At 36.9% G+C, this 20,909-nt stretch overlaps 1 protein-coding gene across 1 annotated transcript; it reads right to left on the reverse strand.

Annotated features, from left to right (window-relative positions):
* Window positions 1–715: 715 nt before the first annotated feature.
* LOC115693443 (uncharacterized) lies at window positions 716–15,318 on the reverse strand. Its single transcript, XM_030620432.2, has 14 exons — window positions 15,083–15,318; window positions 13,879–13,960; window positions 12,787–12,890; window positions 11,823–11,949; window positions 11,299–11,393; window positions 9,083–9,206; window positions 7,315–7,395; window positions 6,096–6,194; window positions 4,998–5,156; window positions 4,837–4,897; window positions 4,624–4,691; window positions 2,081–2,125; window positions 1,683–1,859; window positions 716–1,607 (listed from the first exon to the last, which is right to left on the reverse strand). Exons 1-14 carry the CDS (start codon window positions 15,118–15,120, stop codon window positions 1,086–1,088), a joined length of 1,782 nt encoding a protein of 593 aa, XP_030476292.2. The 5' UTR covers window positions 15,121–15,318; the 3' UTR covers window positions 716–1,085.
* Window positions 15,319–20,909: the final 5,591 nt, after the last annotated feature.

Genomic DNA, 20,909 nt, shown 5'->3' on the forward strand with positions numbered 1-20,909 from the left:
GCCGTACTCTCTGAGAACTAATGCAGACTCCATATTACAAAAATGCTGCCTCATGTACACTGGCCTATCTTTGCAAGCAGTTAAAACTAGACCTGATCGATTACTGGGCCAGTGTCAAGGAGCTTGTCTTCTATTATGTCACAGACAAGTTTCTGCGCTGGGCATTGCCGGTCGTTTCGTCTATGGTCCGGTTTGTAGTAGCTTCGTATTGCATAGCACAGTACGTCCAGGAAAAGTTCCGTCTGAGCATTCCTTATGAAGTAGACATTGTAATTTCTACTCCCATAATGCAGCAGAATGATCCTTGGACCAGAGCATTGTGCATTCGAGGCCTAACTGGACAAGCTCCTGGCATTTGCTGCATTACATTTCATGCACCGTAGGCGCTCGTAAATTGGTAGGTCTTAATGGAGGTTCACAAATTTCAGAAGCCTGGCAAGTTCGAAAGGGCAAATATCACCCTTAATCATGGTCAATGGATCAGGTGCAATCGCAGCAATAGGATTTTATGGAATGCTTGTCGAACTCACATAATCAATCACTGCTATTAACCTGATCCACAAGGACCCAGATCTCGGCAATTGTTTGCCACTCAAAACTGATTCTTGTTCTGGAAAACCAAGTACCGTAAGTGCAGCATCATCCAGAGAAGAAACAGACTAGAATTGATCTCATAATTTCAAACATGAGCCATCGTGCATCTGCACTGTAATCATTTATCTCATCTGGTTGTTGGCATTCAATGAAAATATTAGAAAGGAGGGTTAATTGTACCACACCCTGCTCGAATGTCAAGCATTGTCAAGGTGTGTGAATTCGTCCCCTAAGGAATCCAATTAATAAGCAAATACAAAGTTTCTCACTCTCTCTATCGAAAAATCACTAGTCAATTGACGGAATGCAACATCATATATGTATGTACAACACTTTCTTCCCCACCTTTTTTCTTGTTCCTTTTTCCTTTTCTATGAATCTTTACAACCCTACATTCTCTGATATATGGTAGTTACAAAACAATGCCAACAATCAAGAGGACGTGCACAAACCCAATCAAAAAACATTAAAAAAAAAAGGTTTGACTCACTTCACCTATTGTTCCTGAAGAGGCCGAAGTCCCAACGACGCATCAAACCATCCATTATGTTGCTGGAAGGATTCCGTACAACAGTCAGAGTAGCTCTCGTGTTGCCCGACATATCTGTATCTAAGGGACTCTGGATGCTTGTTGGACCTTCAGTACCAACAGAAGAAGCTTTCTCAACGCCTAATTCTGTCACTTGTTGAGCATTTTCGAGCGGACTTTTAGACAATGAATTTGTATCAGATTGAGTTGCAGCGGGTGGGTTGTCACATGACGGACTGCTCGATGGTGTATTTGCATCACGAAATGCGTCAAAAGTCTGATTTTGACCATTGATTTCTGACGCGGAGGTGGAAATGGAATCAGTTTTTGAAGCCTCAGACAGCTCCGTAGCGGAAGAAGTGGCCTGACCATCTTTCTGTGAAGACCCAAAAGATTCAGTGCTCGTGTCGGGCAGAGGATCATTTTCACTGTAATGTCTCATCTCCAGGTCCTTTAATGACATCATGACAGCTTCCATCAACATCTGAATATCCAATATATGTGGTCAGTAAATCTAATTCTGAAGTTGGAAATAACGCGAGAGAACATGTTAAGACACCTTTTCTTCCTCTTCCACAGTGCATGGAAAGCCTGTCGGGTCATCAAGCTGGTATTCCACATATTCGTCATCTTCTAATGTTGCCGGAACATGAGGACCATAGGGATGACCATTGGACAGCTCAAAATTGATCATTTTGGAAGACGAGGAACGAGGATCCTCCTCAGCCTTTGCATCCTACAGCAAAATATTACTTCGTGTGAAGATGACCAGTAGTTTTGTACATAGAACCTAATAAATCTTTTTTGTCGTACAATTATTTCTTCTCTCTCGTAGAACTATTTTCCATTGACTGGTCCTTGGATTATTACTGAAGGATTAGAATAGTAGGTTGCCCGTATAATTGACTCGGGATGCATAAGCTTTTGAGATGGAAACAACAAAAGGCAACAACATACCTCTGTCATAGACTGGTGGTCCGCTTCTGGGATATCAGAAGGAACCTGAGCACAAAAAAGGAAGATAAGGCAAAGCACAGATACTGATATTAACTCATGCTACAAATACAATCAAACTTTCGAGACTTATGCAACCTTAGAAGCAAATGTCCCGGTCCAACTGGATAGTTGATACAGTTATCTGGATCAGGATCAGGATTTATTACAGGTCGTAACATGCAGATGGATATGCAGTGAGCTACTTGTCCTGAAAAATATGGGTACGGTTGGTCGGTTGGCTGCTATGGTCGCGTTACTCTTTGAAGTACTTGTTTGAGGTCATTCACTATGTAATATATGAATGTAATCGTTTGTTTTTGGTTTGAAATTGCAAAGCAAAGTCCGATATGAAAAACTTTGAATTCCAAGTTAATTTCTATTGTAAATATTCTATGATCTTCAAGAGAGATTGTTCAAAGGCTACATTTTTACTTGATGGCTTAATGAAAGTGTACATAAGATGGCTCTATTTATAGAGCCTTAGAGACACCCAAAAACCCTAATTACCTTAATTAAGACTCACCTACTAACTACTGACTATCACTACTAAAGTTACTTCAACACTCCCCCCCAAGCTTGAACATTTAGCTTGCAACTGGATACAATTTTCTTCGACAATTTATGACTCAAGTGCCATGTAAGCCGAACCTGACACTATATAATGAATATAGATACATCAAACCCGATTTGACATCATGACGATTGTGTAAGCTAGACCTTACGCGACAAATTGAATGTAATCCACATCAACACTGGATTTGATTATAGCGCTGAAGTGACAAATTGAATTGGAAAGTTGACACCTTCTCTTCCTCAAACAAGAAGGATAAAATCGTGTGAGAACCTGACTTCAAGAATTGTGGCAAATTGAATTGCATCACCCCACGGCGCTAGACTCTAGCAGCTCAACAAAGGTGTGCTGAACTCTAGCGCTCACAGTAGCCTGGAATCTTGACAGCGACTTCGCTTGTCAATGACGCTTGCAATTGAAGATGAGTCTCACAACGGATGACATTTACAATAGAGGTTGTAAAAGTTTTAAAGGACCAAAATTGGGAAATTTTGCTGAAGACCACTTCCAGAAGCCTTTCTTTTCTTTGTTTATGGTGAATTGAAAAACCACACAAGCCTAAAATAAAACCAGAAAGCACATGAAAACAGAGAGCTTCGCTGATATGGACTAGCAAAATGATGTTTACACAGGAGAAGGATTGAGGACAGCAAAGGAATTTGATGAATAACAATGAGATGTGCAACAGAAAGGAGCCTGACCAGCAGAGGAGTCATGAACAGAGAGGCTGAACAAACGACTCCTTGATGGCAATCAAGGATATGTCACTGACCATGCTGGAGAAAGGCTGAGGAAGACGAACAGTGAGGCATGGATTGGGCTCGACAAGGACAACAGAACCTTGACAGAAACAGACATTGAAAACAGAGGGGATGTACTTTACCAAAAAAAAAGAAAACAGAGGGGATGTGCTTGCCAATAACAAAGGTGGAAGATAGGCTTGCTATGATGCCAGAAGGCTGACAGAGATGACAGAGAATAATGGCAGGGGAGAAAGAAGTGGACAGACCCACAGTGGAGAGAGCTCGTGACTGACAGAGAAGATGATTGCTGAATTTGACTTGATCCAAACCTCCTAGCTGGCAAGGCAGATCACAGCGGACAATGAGCCACGACCTCAGAGAGCAGGAGACAGGGAGCACAGTTTTGATGGCGTCAAATGAGGAAGGTGGAACCAGAAGCGCGACATTGACGAAGAATAAACCTTTTTCTTTTTTACTGACCGCAAGAAGAAACAAAAGCTAAGGTTTTACTTTGGGCACCTCTCTCTAGGTGGCTCTCATAACATGTAATGTTCTAGGATCTTCAAGAGAGAGGAAGAGAGAAAAGATTAGAAGGCTACATCTTTACTGAATTGTTTAATGAAACAGTGGCTTAATGAAAGAGTACATAAGATAGGCTTTATTTATAGAACATAAGAGACACCCAAAAACCTAAGAACCTTAATTAAGATTCACCTGCTAACTACTGACAAACACCACTAGATATACTTCAACATCTATGATTCCAAAGGCCTACATTAGGTTAAAGCTGTGGAACAAGTTTTTAGAATAAAGCTAGCACCATCTAATTTTTGTCAATATTTTTGAACTACATTGGGCCGATTGGATTGCCAATTTATGTATGGAATATAAATCCACCCGAACTAGGAACGATGTAAGTGAATCGTGGTTTGTCAGGGGTTATAGTGATTTTGATAACACCGCAGCAACATTGAAATAATATAAAGTTGGATTTGGCTACAAATTGTCTTCATAGGGAGAGACAGGAACAGGAGTAGGTAGCCTCTTTCATGGACTATCAAGGACAAACAACAGGCAATAAGATTGCATATTTTACACAAGAACTGCACATGTTTATCGAGTACACTACTTTCCATTCATTAATTATCATCTCTAAACATGAGAGCAAAATGATACAAGTAATTACTGACCTCCATCCGACTCATAGGCCTCCTAGTACGCAATTGTCTGATGGCATCAGCTGTACTAGCATTCGATCCTACAATAATAATTTCACAGAATCAGAGAATTTAGAGGGCCCACAATTTTCCAGCTAGAGAGAGAGAGAGAGAGAGAGAGAGCACAAAGTGCTGAAAGTCACTATCAATAAAATCATCAACAACAGAAGCGGTACTGAAACCTACCTTGAGCTACAGATGAAGGTTCAAGGGCATGACTGACTTCATGCGCACCACTCCAATCTCCCTGAAGAAAATGATTGAACCATTGGTAAAGATCTGGGTGGACAAGAATTGCAACCTTGACCAAAGGAAACTAAGAAGAGATTGTTTGCATTTCAATTTACCTTACCAAAGTAATCAAGCATAGGTTCAAAATATGTTCCTGCCACCTCATCCTCTGGAGGTTGCAGAACATTGTGGAAAAATATATTTATAGAATCAAAGTAAAATTGTGGACGGGGGGAGTTGTGGTCACCCTCAAATTTGATGATATTCTTGTCTCCCTGAAAAGACCATGTTAAAAGGCAAGCCAAAGGTGGTACACACATAAGGGCTGGATAAACAATAACAATAGCAAGCGAGTGGCAACATGGGAGGCATTCAAGTTTTTGTGCTTAAATAAACACCTAGAAAAAAGCAATTGGAAATCCAAGAGGCGAATTCAAATAACATATCATTCAGTAGTGTCACAGTGGAAAGAATTATATCTGGAGAGAAACAACATGATCGAATGAGCTGCAGCTAAAGGCTTGGGTTCCCAGAAAGTCCCTGAATTTATCCTCGCACAAGATTCTCTAGCGTGTAAACTTTGGTAAAACAATTATCCAGTTTGTGAGAGTCCTATCAATTTCAACATTTTAATCAGTTGTGAAGACTTCATCCAATCGATAGCATTTATGGTCCAGCCTTATTTAACCAGAATAAGATAACCTTATTAGGCAGCAGCAGTGAAGAGACCATTTCTTCTAACTATATTTTGCATTATTGGGCAGTTTATATTTCATTACGATTCTGACCCAAAAATACTATTAGCTATTTTTTTACAAGTTTATCTTACATATTGCTTCAAGTAATTCCGTTATTTCTACTTATTCATGGTTTAATGTGCCGAGAATATTCAGTAACTGACATTTTAAGGTGGGAACTATATGTCCAGAAAAACCAAAGAAGGTGGGAACTGAATTCTTGACATTAGATTAGAATGGATGCTTTTCTCTCAGTCAACACCCTCCCATCCACTTTCAATTCACATAACAGACGAGTGTTTCTAACCAAATCCTAACAAGAATGGACTTCCGTAAAGTTCGCTCCACTTTATGCTGAAGTTAATATGAAGTGCTTTCTGAGGATAATTAAAAGTGCTTGCATTGTGATTGTTAAAGATATCATTGCATCCTTTGCTCAAAGAGGATATTCTTAATTCCGATATGAAATGACATTACCATATAAGCTTCGAATATTCGATCTGAGTGATGGGGACGTATAAAATCATCTTCAATTGCATGTCCCAATAAAGCCGGTACAAAGCAAGACTTGGCAACCTAACATAAGCAAACCCATGAAAAAATCATTCAGTGCAAATGTATTGATGAAGAACATTTCGTTATAACAAGCGATTAAGTAAGATCATTTTTACTTCTATTGTGTCAAAGAATATATGTCGCTATATTTTCCACACAAATTTCATTACTTAAAGTAGTTTCCAGTCAGTTTAGATCCTTGACTATTTTGGAACCATGTCCATCAGAAAGGTTTGATCAAGTAAGAGAACAAAGAGGTGTCACTAGCAGCTTCCATGTAGGCAACATTAATAACTAGAATATCTAATAGATAATTTGTGAAGGAAGTAGAAGAAACTCCAAGATGAAAATCCATGCAACTGCCACTGCAGTTTTGTATTACTATAAGAGTCCTAAGTTTTGTGCAGGACTTATTTGTATTACAATAAGAGTTCTAAGTTATGCGCAGGACTAACGCTAACTTATTCTTTTTTGGTTACAAAAAGAACCTCAAAAGCTTTTGACAGGGAAAATATGCGAATAGTTTTCTCATCAAAGGGTTCTTTCTCCATGCAAAAAAAAAAAAAAACCCAGCATTTTTGCACATTGACTATAGAATGAACTAGTAGATATCATTCCGAGTTAATCAACTACATCTGAACAGAGATCTCAATTACTATTTCCTTCCCAAATGGGAGGGTGAACATTGTGCGGGAGACATGTAAAGCACGTGATAAGAATCGAGCCACGTCCACTCAAATAGATCTACCCTATGCATCATAAAATCTGTTAGTGGCAATCCATTCTCATAGGCAGAAAGCAAAAGATAAAGTCTCATAATAAGTGTTTTGTTAAAGATAGTCACATAAACAAAGTCGGCCATTCGCTGGTAATTTCTATAAGTGAATTTATGAAAGTTTTCAACTTAGGCTCTAGTATGAGGCCCAGAAATTTTATAAACTTATCAGGCGGCATATTCTCCGCCATTGATAAACTCAGCAAGTGTTGAATATAAGGAAAAGCAATATGAAAACCCAAAAAACAAATATATATGTGAAGGAGAAAAGGCCGGGTAAGTAGAGAAACCTTGGATAAGCTAAATATGATGAAATAGGCAAATGACCACTGGAAAAGACAAGCATTAATAACAGCAGATTAGAACCTTTATGGTGTTGAGATCCACAATATCGAATTTCGCCTTTTTCTGGATTTGTCTTCGCATGTACTGGACAGCAAGCTTGACCTAAGATAAGCCAGATGAGAGCTAGAGGTCAAGAGACAAAGAATACTGGTTGAAAAGTCATGCCTAGAATTCACTGAAAAACACGCCTCAACAACTGAATGATGGTCTGAGTTTGAACATGAAAAGGACCTAGGAAGTCGACATTGTCATCATGTCCAAGTAATCTTTGCGTAGTTTGGCATATATAGTCAGTGGTAAATCTAGACTTTTTAATGGAAATTATGAAATTAAACCCCTACAACATAAAGATACTAATGACAAGAAATACAGCCAAAAGAATAAAGTCCTTTTAAAGCTACACCTTGCAAAAGAACGAAGAACATTGATGTTTCCCTTCTGCGATCTCCTCATCAAGAGAATCATATTAACATTTCTAACTCTCATTTTATGAGGTCCCGTCAACCTCCTTGTTAAGTGTGTATATGTGAACATCTGAATTTACATACATTATTGGAAACAATAGATTACCCTTCATAAACCACAGAGCCCAATGGTCCAGCATGTTTATGTCATGTCCTTAAGACTGTGACCAAGAATGTTCCGCAAGAAAGAAAAATACGAAATAAAACTGGAAAAAGGTCACATACCCTAAAGCCTAAACACTAAAGCCACGTAAATGCCATTTACCTTGTTATGACCTTCTAATAAGTGCAATCTCTTCAGTATTGTATTGAACATACAGAAACAGAATAGACAATCAAATTGCGCATTTCGCTGCAATAACACTGAGAAGCAGCATCAAAGTTACAACAGTTAACATTAACTAGAATGATGACCATCACTACTTTTCCACCAGTCACAATTGTGAAATCTAAATTTCTACATCCACCTATATCATATAAGAAGAAACATTAAGGGTGGTGATCACTACTTTTCCACTAGTCACAATTGAGAAATCCAAAATTTCTACATCCACCTATATCATATAAGGATAAACATTAAAGGTGGACATGTTCTCACTAAATCCAATGCAACCCAGAACAGTAGAATCCTTCATTTTCAATAATTTTTTTTATGTTGCTTTCATGACATATATACATTTCAATTTTCGTTTTCTATTCAAGTGGAATCCTTTAGTGGGACACATATCAGCTTTGTGGAAAACTCTGCTGCTCAACAATCTACGTCCTTCAACTTTACTGTTACTATGTCTCTTATATAATTTCCATCAAGAATACTTCTCAAATTTTTAAGTTCCAAATTTCACTAAAGTATCAACCATGAGAAGTCCTTTTTTTCCTCACTAAGCTTCATTAAATTATTTTCAGCAAATACACTTCTGATATTGAAAATTCAGGATTTCCTATGTACAGGGAAAATCAAAGTTCCTTAAACAATTTATCAAGAATGGACTTATTTAGCTCGTAGAAGTGATCATTTTCATATATTCTTCCTTTATCTGTCGATAAGTTAACAAAGACCAAGTTTTGTGCATTTCTACTATTCAAAATTGTTATTTTTTGTTAATTTTTTTTTTCCAAAGTATAAGTATGATGCTCTTACTCTCTGTCTCTCTGTCTCCCTGTCTATCTCTCCCCCCATACAATAAATCTTGACCAAATTATGAGCATAAACTTTAAACTTAGATAGAACAAATCTTTGTCTTATTATCTCTGTTTCTTTTGTTTTTACCAAATCTAGAATTACAAAGACTGTCAGTGAGGATACAATGAATTTAGCAACTCACAGTGAACTTAGGTAAGCGAAAGGCGTGTGTATCTGCTAGTTCCATCATTAAGTCAACCAAATCGGAAAAGGGACTGTCAAGAACCATTCCAGCAATTGAAGGATCATCAGCACCATACATTAGGCTGCAAGAAATAGATAATTACCATTAAACAAGCAGAAGAGCCTTTTTATGGAAATTGTGCACATAGTTTGTAAAAGATTTTATAGGGACCACTGCAATGTAAAAACTACAGCATTAAATCCAAACCAAGTATTATTGAGAACTCTCATTATTATCCATCACTTTTAACATCAGAAACAACAGAAAGCTATAAGACCCATGAGCAGACAGACTGATTTTGTGCTGAACCAAGTAACATATGTTTAGAAACTTATACAGAGGCGGTTGAAGATATACAGTAAAATTTCGTCATTTACATGTTTCAAACAAGAAACAGATAAATTACCACTAAACAAGCAGAAGATCCTTTTTATGGAGATTGTGTACATAGTCTGTAAAAAAATTTATAGGGACCACTGCAATGTAACAACTACAGCACTCAATCCAAACCAAGAATATTATTGAGAACTCTCATTTTTATTCATCATTTTTAACATCGGAAGCAACAGAGAGATATAAGACCAATGAGCAGACCCACCGATTATGTGCTGAACCAAGTAACATGTGTTTAGAAAATCATACAACTTCCTTATGTTTTAGTGGAATACTAATATACAAAGGCAGTTGAAAATATACAGTAAAATCTTGTCATTTACATGTTTCAAACAAGACATACAGGAAATTCTATATGAATAACAGTTACTAGCTAAGTAATCCGGTTAATACAGATAATGAGACAGAAGGAGTAACGGAGTAGGAGATCAAAATATAAAATTTGCCAATTTCAACTAATACAAATGATAATGCTGGTGCTGGATCCAAAAGATTATCCTGACATTGCCTTAATTAAGCTTTTCAAGTCCAAATGACAACTTTCTGTTTTTGTTTAATACTCTAATAAGATGATATTTACATGGACTATTCATAATCCCAGCCTACTTGGGACCACAGTAATCCATTTGTGACACATCTAAATTGCACAAATTACACATCAGATTAACAATTCCAGATCTAATTGAACCCAGAAAGACCATCTTGAGCATATCTTAATCATTTTGTGCCCAACCACTTCTAATAAGGGACTCCGAAAACACAATGAATGTTACGATTATTCCCAAGCTTGTTATACTGTTCACCTGAAAACCACTCCTACAATAAATTACCAACTAAATTATGTAAATGGTGCATCACATTTAAGAAAGTTGTTTAATGCTTCAAGGTTAAAATGGAAAAAAAATGTACTAGACTGTTTTCCTTTAATATATATAAACAAAACAGAATCATGATGTCCTAATCACATTCCAAAGCTGTCTAGTTCACAAAATAAAAAAGCAAACAAATACATTGTTCTCTACCGCCAAATAAAGAAGCATATTGTGCTGAGATGAAATTAGTTATTGTAGTAAATGCTGGAATAAAAAAATTGGCTTGAATAGAAAAGGAAGGGATTGATCGTACAGTCAACGAATTTTTTCTAAACTATTTTATGTCAATAAATTTGTCAACACAACATGTCAGAAACTTCAGTTGAGTCAACGTCCAAAAGAACATAAGGCCCATCCTCAGATGTGCGTAATCTGTGTTTCTCCCAATATGCACAAAAAAGAAAAAACTATGCCAAACGTATTTTATTGTTCCAAGTTCACCACAAGTGAATTTGAACTAACAACTCATCATATAACGTCATGGTCCAAAGGAAAGGAGACATCTACTAATGGATGCACTCACTATCCAAATCTCTGACCTCAACAGTTTGATCATTGTCTTTTCCTTTAGCAGCGGTGTGACAAACTCTATTGAAGCAATGAATCCATACAGTCCAAAGCATGATAACATTCAACATCAGCTATTGCAAACCAAGCACACCCTAAAAGGGCTCGTGGACAAAAGAAGTAGAAGGAAAGGGACATATAAGAGTACAAAAAGAGTTTTGACAAAGGTAGCAAGTTGAAAACGTGAAGCCATATGCTAAATCAGATTCTAATCAGCAATTACCCTCGAGGACAACAAGTCTGTTGGAATGTTAGCTCCAATCATCAGGATAAAGGAAAACATATCCTGTAGTTCTTACTGTAAAGTAATGAAAATCAAAACCAATAATAAATTAGGAATACCTTGTGACAGCACCCATTGAGCGGCCCCACAAGCCAATTAAAGAAACATTTCCATCGGCCCGCAAGTATTCGACCACAGCCTTCAGATCATCTTTCTGAAACCCAAAATAAACATGATGAATTTGAACCCAAGATACAGATATAGAATCAAACTAGCAGCTTACAAGATTCCACCAAGAGGTATGAGCTCCTCAAACTACCATTCATTTAGTTATGTCCTCTAAATCCTGATGAAATGCAGAAATGTAAGCCAAAGAATATCTACCACTATATGTAACTTTTGTGGAAGGACTTGCAAAATACACGTATGGCAACGCAATGTAGGATGCTGGGGAAAAACTTAATCAAAGAGAGAGAGATTCATACAGGTGTTGCCATTAAGAAATCTACCTTTGGATGTTATCTCTAGGCAAAAATAAGAAAGAAGGTTATTTGGGAAAAAAAAACAAAACAAAACAAAACAAAAGACCAGAATTTCTTAAACGAGACTCTGACCATTCCTCTGCGTAAAGACAAACACTCACTTCATTCCAGCCCAAAGTGACATGCTCTCCTCCAGAAAGTCCAGATCCAGAAAAATCAAGCGTGAAAACTGTAATGTTGGATGGAAGTAAAACTATGGCAGCTTCACTGGCATCAGCTCTGCATCCACTGTCATAACAACAAGACATGAGTGAAGAAATTCCTTCGCCTGCTATGTAATGAAAATTAGAGCCAAAAATAAAACTTGAATGAGTGGGAATGAAAACCTTATCAAGGTCAAAAAGAGATCCACTAGACAATGAAATTTCCAATCCGTCGTTATCTGGAACTATAAATCTATGTCCCTCTACTAAAATAATCAAAAGGGAAAAACAACAAAAACCATCCTCAAATTTTCCCTTGGTTACACTTTTCATCCTGTACTTCAAAACCTTACTTTGCACCTTTTAGTTCCAAATCAACTTCACTCTGCAGCCTCTATTTACAAAGTTTCTTAGACTCCAGGTATAGAGTATGGTTATTCAAAACCTCAGAGTGTAAAGTGTACACTAGGAAAGCAGAGAATAGAAGTGTAGGATAAGAAAAGGCTCAGCATTGTTTATGCTATTTTCCCTCAATCACAGTTATGATATCACTAATCAGATAAATCTACTTAAAGTCAATGTTGTTATGCTAATGACTGACTTGTGAGAATGAAAACAGCTCGCAGAAATATGTTAAGAAAAACAGACGACCATGCTGTCTAACCATATGAGCGCAACTACAAAACCATTCCTCTTAAGAACTTACAAATGGAACCTTTTTAGCATATGACAAGCAAGAGACCATATATTTTCTCTCCAAGTATCAACACAGTAAGAGGAACATTCAAAATGTCTGGAAAAAGAGTAAGTGACAGTAGAAAAGACCTAAAAATGACAATATTTAAAAATAAAAATAAAAAGCCTGCTCTTCAACTTTCTGTTCTTTACCCAAAAAAAAAAAACTTTCCATTAGAGAGCTAACCTATTTCCGTGGCAATATATTACACATGGCAGAGGTTTTCCTTCAGGACTTATAACTGGCGTGTAATGACTACACTGAAGGATATATCCTCGACTGTTCTCAACCTGCATAAAATTCAATACAATCCATATTAAAAAGAGAATCTCAATTTACTTAACATATATAAAGACCTCATTTCCCCATAACTATCAGGGTAAACTAAGATTTGCCATTGACAAGAAGAGGGCTTGACAACCAGCTTTTATGAGCACTAATAAACCATAAAGCCAGCTTACTAACCATAATATGCAGAAGAATAGAGTATCAGCAAAAGCACCACCACAAAACGTGTATAGAACCTAGTGTCCATTATTGAACTCTAAAGTAAATCTTGCATGGGCTCTAGATGTCTCAAATTGGAAGCTATGTATGAGACCTTTCCTTTTATTTTCTTACTTCTACAAATAAGCAGAATGAAAGCAAAAAAGGAGGGGCACTAAAAGATTCATCGAATTCACCATCTCCAACACTTCTTTAGTCTTCCATTTTGGTGATTTCTAATTTTTTTTAACTTTCAGGAAGTACATCGATGCATCACTTACACCCATAACAGGCCTCGACTCCTTTCCTGTGAGTTCCCAACTACATTCAAACTATCAATCTCTCATCATAAAAGGAAAAAAACATACTCAAGCGATTAACGAAATATTCCTCCTCTAACGCCTCTAGTCATCAAATAAGAAGAATTATCTTTACTAATCCAAAATTAAAGCAGCCTTGACGGTAAACATGCACAGATAACAAATGGCAAAAGGCTTCTTTTGTTTATGCATTTTAAGCAGTTATAAACTTTGGTTTATACTGCTGAACAAGAAGCTTCAGCCAATGATTCAAACTTTTCCGATAATTTGAAGAAAGCACCATAAGAGTAGGGAGGAAAACTCTCCATTTGCAAGGGCGATTGAGATATTCAGACACGATTTAATCAAAACGGCATTGAAATTTAAGAAGGGGTATTGTTAACTAGTCAAAGTGGTGGAAGGCCCCATATGTCAAAGGAAGAGCTTCTGTTATGTACCTCTCAGAAAGAGAATGCGGAAAACAATATCTTACCTCCAGATCCTTCCTATGGTACAATTTTCCCTTCAGCATGAATTCGTCATCTAACAAATCATATTTGGCAGTATACTCAGCCCTGCAGGTCAGCAATGAGGACATTGACAATCTTAAATTAACCAATCTATGAGAAAAATACTCAACAGAAGATAGGACACTGCATAATGGAGGTCCGGGGCCAATTAATTAATGAAACTCAATAATTGACATTGTTTAGATTCCTCATCTTTGTCCATGTACATTAATGAATGACGGCTAATTAAACGTTAAAGTCACATTAAAAATGTTAGAATGCCTTACTACAGTGTAGGCTTAAGGACTAGATTGTTACTTTCAGAACTCAAAAGGATTTTATGTGTGAACATCCTCCTCCTTCAATTACTTCTCTTCATGTTCAGTGTCATGGAACGTTGACGTTTAAACAATCAGACAGACCAGAGTACGGATATATCAACTTTCAATGATACCAAACATCATAACAAGGATTTACTAGCTCCGATGCATTAAAGCTGGTGGCTATCTTTTTGATAAGTAATATGTTCAGAACAAGTGTAATGCAATAGATTTTCTAGCAGAAGCATATGCCAAGGAACTTTTCGGTAACTGTAAAACTGAACAAAAGCAGCAACAGATTTTGAAAACGAATCTCAGCAGCAATTTCCTTTCAAAAAGATAAGAAAAGGTACTAATTTAAGCCCGTCCGACAAATATTCACGTGCTTCTGATGGGACGATGTGGTTTCCGCGTCGCGGCAGAGACTACCGAAAGAACTCTCAAATAACATATCTAGCAATACTTTCGCGAAATTGCGGACACAAGCTTCACAGGCTGAGCTATCATACACTTTCAACATCAAACGATCTGAAGATCCTGAAAACGGCTGACACTTGAGGATAGGCATTACAGCTGACCCCCAAATACAAAGGCATTAAATACAAAGGAGGAAAACAATATATATAGCCCCAGATTTTCTATTTGCCGCGAAACCAGTTAACGACAACTACTCTATACATGGCCAGATTGTTTCTACTATAGCTAGACGATCCGCAAGATTTGTCAAATTCTCGCCATCACAGCCTCACGGGCAGCGAAAAGAACACAAACCCACCAACCCCACCAATCGGATTGAACTCGAAAGCGAGCAAGCAGAGCATCAAGACACGAGGAATCAAGAGCCGGGGGGATGTCGCAAATCCGTCACCTGGGAGGCCGAATTATGAAGTTGATGAGCTGTTCCATGGATTCGCACGGCGACGGCGGCGGCGGACGATGTCTCCGTCCCTCCTCCTTCGCTACGATAGCTGCTCTCGCCTCTGATTTAGGGGAAAGAAACGGGGACGAATCTGGGGAGACGGCGGAGCGAGAGAGAGAGAGAGAGAGATGGCGGTCGTAAAGGAGAGAAACGAAAGAGAGAGGAAGGAGGAGGAAGAAGAAGACGACGACCACCTCGTTGATTGTTTTGTGTATTATTTTTATTAATTTTTTGATTTTTTTGATTTTGCCGTTTGTTAATTGTTAATTGTTAATTTTTGGGTCCTGACTCCTGAGTGACTCGTTGTCCCTTGCAAACAACAATCGAAGTTATTGGTTTTCTGGTTTCTCACTCCTTGGTTTGCTTGCACGTGTTCGAAGATGGTGAAGTGAGCCTATCGTCACGGTGATAATTACATAAACAGTCGCTGAACTTTAGCCCAACATATAATGTTGTTTCTGAACTTTTAATTTATTTAATATGATTCATAAAATTTAACCCAATGTGTGATGTTGTCTCTAAACTTCTAATTTGTTAACTTTAGCCCAGCATATAATATTACCTCTGAACTTTTAATTTATTTAATATGGTTCATAAAATTTAACCCAATGTGTGATGTTATCTCTAAACTTCTAATTTGTTCAATATGGTCTCTGAACTTGAGCGTAATATATAATGTCGTTTCTAAACTTTTAATTTATTCGATATGGTCCCGAACTTTTTGTAAATGTTCAATCTAGTCCCTAAACTATATGAAAATATCTAATGTTATCATTCCATTGATTCAAATTCAAGAACAATATCGAACAATTTCATATAGTTCATGAGGCTCAATTTAATATGTATCAAAAGGTCATGGATCATATTAAACAAATTAAAAGTTCAATGCTGACATTGCACATCGAGCGAAATTTCAGAGACCACAATGAAAAAATTAAAAATTCAGTAATGACATTATACATTTGGCCAAAATTCAGGAACCATTTATGTCATTTTCCCATCATCATGTTAAGGAAATTTGGCAATAAGAAAGGTTTCTTCTCCTATGGAAATTTGAAAAGAAAAAGTAATCGATTTCTTTAGAAATTAGACCTTCGATTGTTTCGCGAAAAATGAATGATTTAAAAAATATTTTCCAGAAAATGGTCGCTTATATCTCTTACAAAATGAGAGCGAAAATTTTTTTATCGTCCACGAAAAAATTTAGACATATGTTATTGTCAATAATGAGAACATTTGTCATTGGTTAATTATTTCAAGAGACACAAACGATCATTTTTAGAAAAATATATTCTAAATTATTCATGTTTCATCAAATAAATGGTTATATTTCACAAAACAGTGAATTTGGTCTCATTTTTTTAACTTCCTAAAATTACCCCGAATGGAATAACAGAAAGACTAGAAATGACATCAATGGTTACTCGTTTCCTATTTTCAACTGCTTCCTCTTATAACCATTTGTTTATGCGCGCGGAAGTGATTGATTGAAAATTACGATACTTAAATAAAAGCTTTTTAAGAAATCATGACATTCGTAGTATTCTTATCCCGTGGCAAGACTATATATAGATCGGGTATGGATTGCCTCTTGATGAGCTAGACCAAACCCGACGCACGAAATTGTCTTGTTCCCATTGAAGAACGGAACAATTGTGAAAAAAAAAAAGTAATTCCCTCTCATATTCTCTCTTTGTGAATTGCAAAGTGTACTGTACAATAGCACAAAAATTGATGTTAACGCAAAAGGGACAATTCTCCATCGAATCACCCCTCTCCATCGCAAGCAAAACCCAAAAGCGGAAGGATCAAGAGGGGTATGTTATGTTCGTGAAAAGTTGGGTGCTTTTTCCATGATTGCAATCGCCCGGTTGGTAGATTTCAGGATTGCTGACATTGATGGGAACAGTGTCGAGTTTGTATCCACAGATAAATCATTGATGTTCCATCTGTTCTCTTCATGTTTACCATAGACTTTTCACCGTAGTAAAAGTGAAAATCACAGGCTCTAAGTAAAATAGGCTTATGGTCATGATGAATTCACTGCATCTACATCATCTATGCCGTCAACTTTTGAACTATTAGTGTCTCCTTCATGGCAATTAGTGGCTACAGTAGTAATCTAATGAGGGAGGGAGCACTTTCTCTTAAGGAATCTGAAGGAGATGAACGACGCTTTTGCACGACTGCCTTCAGCCGCCAAGCCTTAAAATCCGGCGTTTCTCTTTGGTTTCAACCACGTCGCATTCCAAATTCGAAATAGACCACATAACTGCTCCATCCTCCTTTCTTTCCCATCTCGGTACCGAGTTGGTCATCTCTCGCGGGCATCTTGTCGATTGATCTTGAGGGTAGGTTTGCTCGATGGAAAAATCATTTATCAAAAATTATTTTCGGACTTTCCGGTATTTGAATGACGGGAAACTAGCTGATCTATGAAAAGTGTTTTCCATGGACAAAAAATGACCAGTTTAAATTGGGGAAAGAGACTCGTCTTTTGAAAAGGAGGAAATCATTATTCTTGATTTCTTGTTGCACATACGAGTGAGATGAATAGATCTCTTATTTCTCTTTTCTATCTCTCATCAATTCTTTATTTTGTTAAGTGTCATCTATTTTTTTCATAAACCTTGTCTACCATCTCTTGAATATAACTCATTAATGCCCATGTTATCTTGAATACATGAAATCGTTAACGAATATGATTTCATAATTTTTTTCTTAATTTCTTTGCAATTTTGTTTATTTTTTTATGGATTACATGATACACAAAGAAGATGTTGATTCCAGTTTTTAGTCATTATATGTCATATTTAATATGCAAGATGCATTTAATTGATTCACTTATTATCAAATACCATAAAATCAATTTTTCCAACTCATTTTTTGTTTTGATAATCGAGGTATCCGCGCGGCCGGCGAGCTAGGGCTCAAACCAGCGGTGATGCCCGACTAGTCCTCGAGGGGGGCTAGCGCAGCATCCCACCGCCACGACCCCCCACTTAAATCACCGATGGGCTAGTTTTGAACCCAGGACCTCTCGTGAAAGGAACTGAGCGCAAACCAACGCGGCCACCGATGGGTGGGTTTTCCAACTCATTTTTAGTTCAATCAAACTCCAAAAGTAGTTTGCTTATTCTAAATTTGAATTTACTTTTCAGCAACAAGAAATTTTCGGTAAAACAAACAAATCCTAAATCTATAATTAGTTTCATTTATGTCATCATAAAAGTATCTTTTCCTTTCAAATTGTTATGTTAATGTATGTTAAAGTATGGCATTTGCAAGTCTACATTAAGCCAGCAGAATTCTAAAGCCAAATCGATTCGCATTTGTTTCCAAGTGGACAATATATAAGGTCTTAACCTCAAATACCACTACAAAAATCTCTCATCAAAGATTGGAAATGCAGCAATTATTTATATTCGATCAGGCTTGTTCAGAGATAAAATCCCGATGGATAGAGAGGATCTCTTTATGATGGCGAGGGAAGCATTTCTTCAAAAACTGATGAAAATGGAAGCGACTTAAAACAGGACAAAGAATGATTTGATCAAATATCATCTTCGACCTGGCTCCCAAACTCAAAGGGAAAAGGAGCAAATGATAAGGTGCAGTTTTTGGCTAGATGCATGTCGCCTCAATGAATAGGTTTCCTAAATGAGTATGACATGGCGGTTTTTTTCATGAAAGACGTGACAAGAGAAGTGCACAGTAGCGGGTGAAAAGGTGTGAGATGAAAAGGTTGGGTGATTAAATGCACGTCTCCTCGATTTACAGAACAATTATGCCTAGATATTAAAAGAATAAAAAACCATTTGATTCTTTTAAAAGGAGCATATGTTAATATAAAAAAAAAAACTTGGTTCTTGACTGTCGACCCAGACTAGATGAGACCGAGCAAGATGCGATGGAGGAAAGATAGGCTAAGTGTTTATAAGGATAGCCGGCAAATTCAGTTTATTAGAAAACCAATTTAGCCGACAGAAGATATAAATGAAAATGGCTAAGTTCAACAGGAAATGTTGACAAGTCAAGATTTACTCAAACGATAAAAGCCACGATTGATATAACCATCGGCAAGATGAGGTAACCGTATAAATGGTGAAGTCAGCGACCCTAGGCGTAACTGTAGGAGAAACCCTCGCAAAGGGAGAAATTTACATAATTGTCGAGTAGTTGAGCCGAGAAGATTGTGGAGACAAGAAGCTCGTGAGCAATTGATGCGAAGAAGTGGAGAAAATATAATTGTCAGAGTAGAAGAAATGACACGACCGGTGAAGTAGTGGAAGCACAGCCGTCGGAATGGTGGAGTTGGTGATTTGTGAATAATTGTTTGTACGTAGAAGTCACTGAATTGTAGGATACATGAGCATTGCGCTTAATTTCTCTTTGAACCGTTGTTAATTGTCGTTGGCAGTAAAAAAAACTTGAATTGTAGTTTGTAAAAGGGTCTACCAATCAATCAAAGAACACAAATTAGTTTTATCTTCAATTCATCTTTACATTTCAATACCTTTACATGGCTTGATATGATTGTTTACGGTCTTAGTACTTTTAATTCCTCGTCATACGATTCCTATCCAAGAACCAACAAAAGTCCTTTCACACCTTTTATCGCAGTGATCCATGATTCGAAAGATATTTCGTCAACACTTTTTGGGAAAATAGATTCGTTATGTAGAGTATAGCAATTGGCAGAAAAAAGAAAAGAAAAGAAAAAGTCGAAGACTAGAATAACAAGACAAATATTCAATTGTCCAGATATTGACGTGTAATCGAGAAAAGTTGAACTCTTCGTGTTGACCTAGAAGTGGAAAAGTCATAATTGAAATTCATCGAATAAGAGTATGAAATTATAACGGTTCACCCGTAAAATATTTTTAATAACCAACATTGTGAAAAGGTTGATGCATTAGAAACTCTAAATTTTTCTTATTTGATATTTTAACATAGTTTTTTCATGGGCGGGCTTATAACGTAATTTCTTCAACACTTTGACGCAAGTACCTTTAAATCCCGTACCGTAATAACAAGATAAAATTTACATATGATACGGTACATATGGCAAATTCTTGCCTTGTCTTAGATCCGCCGTGGACTTAATGACGTGAATCGTCAATCATGTGGATCCCATATAGAACCTGTTAAATCTAACTACTCACATTACTTGGTCAATAGTGGCCCAAGTTTAGGTTTTAAAGTTATTGCTCTTCTAAATTTGGGTTAATACCACCAAAAATCCTAAACTTGTACATTTGTGACAAATTTACCCTAAACCAATTTTTTGACCACAAAAAATTCCAAACTGGAACACTTGCGATAAATTTACCCCAAATTAATTTTTTAACCATAAAAAATAAAAAAATCGGTACACTTGTGACAAATTTACCCTCCATTAAACTAGATTAATACCACGAAATCATAAATTGGTACGTCTGTGACAAACAGAGGGGTAAAATCCCAAACCGATACACCTGTCAACTGTCTTGTGTTATCTAACTTAGTAATTTGACAGTAAAATTTAATGGAAATTAACGGAGGGTAAATTTGTCATATGTGTACTAATTTGTGGTTTCGTGGTATTAATCTAATTTAATAGAGGATAAATTTATCACAAGTGTACCAGTTTAGGGTTTTTTGTAGTATTGACCCTCTAAATTTTTAGTCCAGACAACATTAAAAATTAAGTTGGATGTGAAGAAAAAGTGGAACCATGCACAAAATGATCGCCTTCCAAATAAGAGCTTGCTCAATCAGTTGCTAAATTCTAGTA

This window comes from Syzygium oleosum, unplaced genomic scaffold, assembly GCF_021117445.2.
Source record: "Syzygium oleosum isolate NSW1041296 unplaced genomic scaffold, Sole_v2.1 Sole_v2.43, whole genome shotgun sequence".
NCBI lineage: Eukaryota > Viridiplantae > Streptophyta > Magnoliopsida > Myrtales > Myrtaceae > Syzygium > Syzygium oleosum.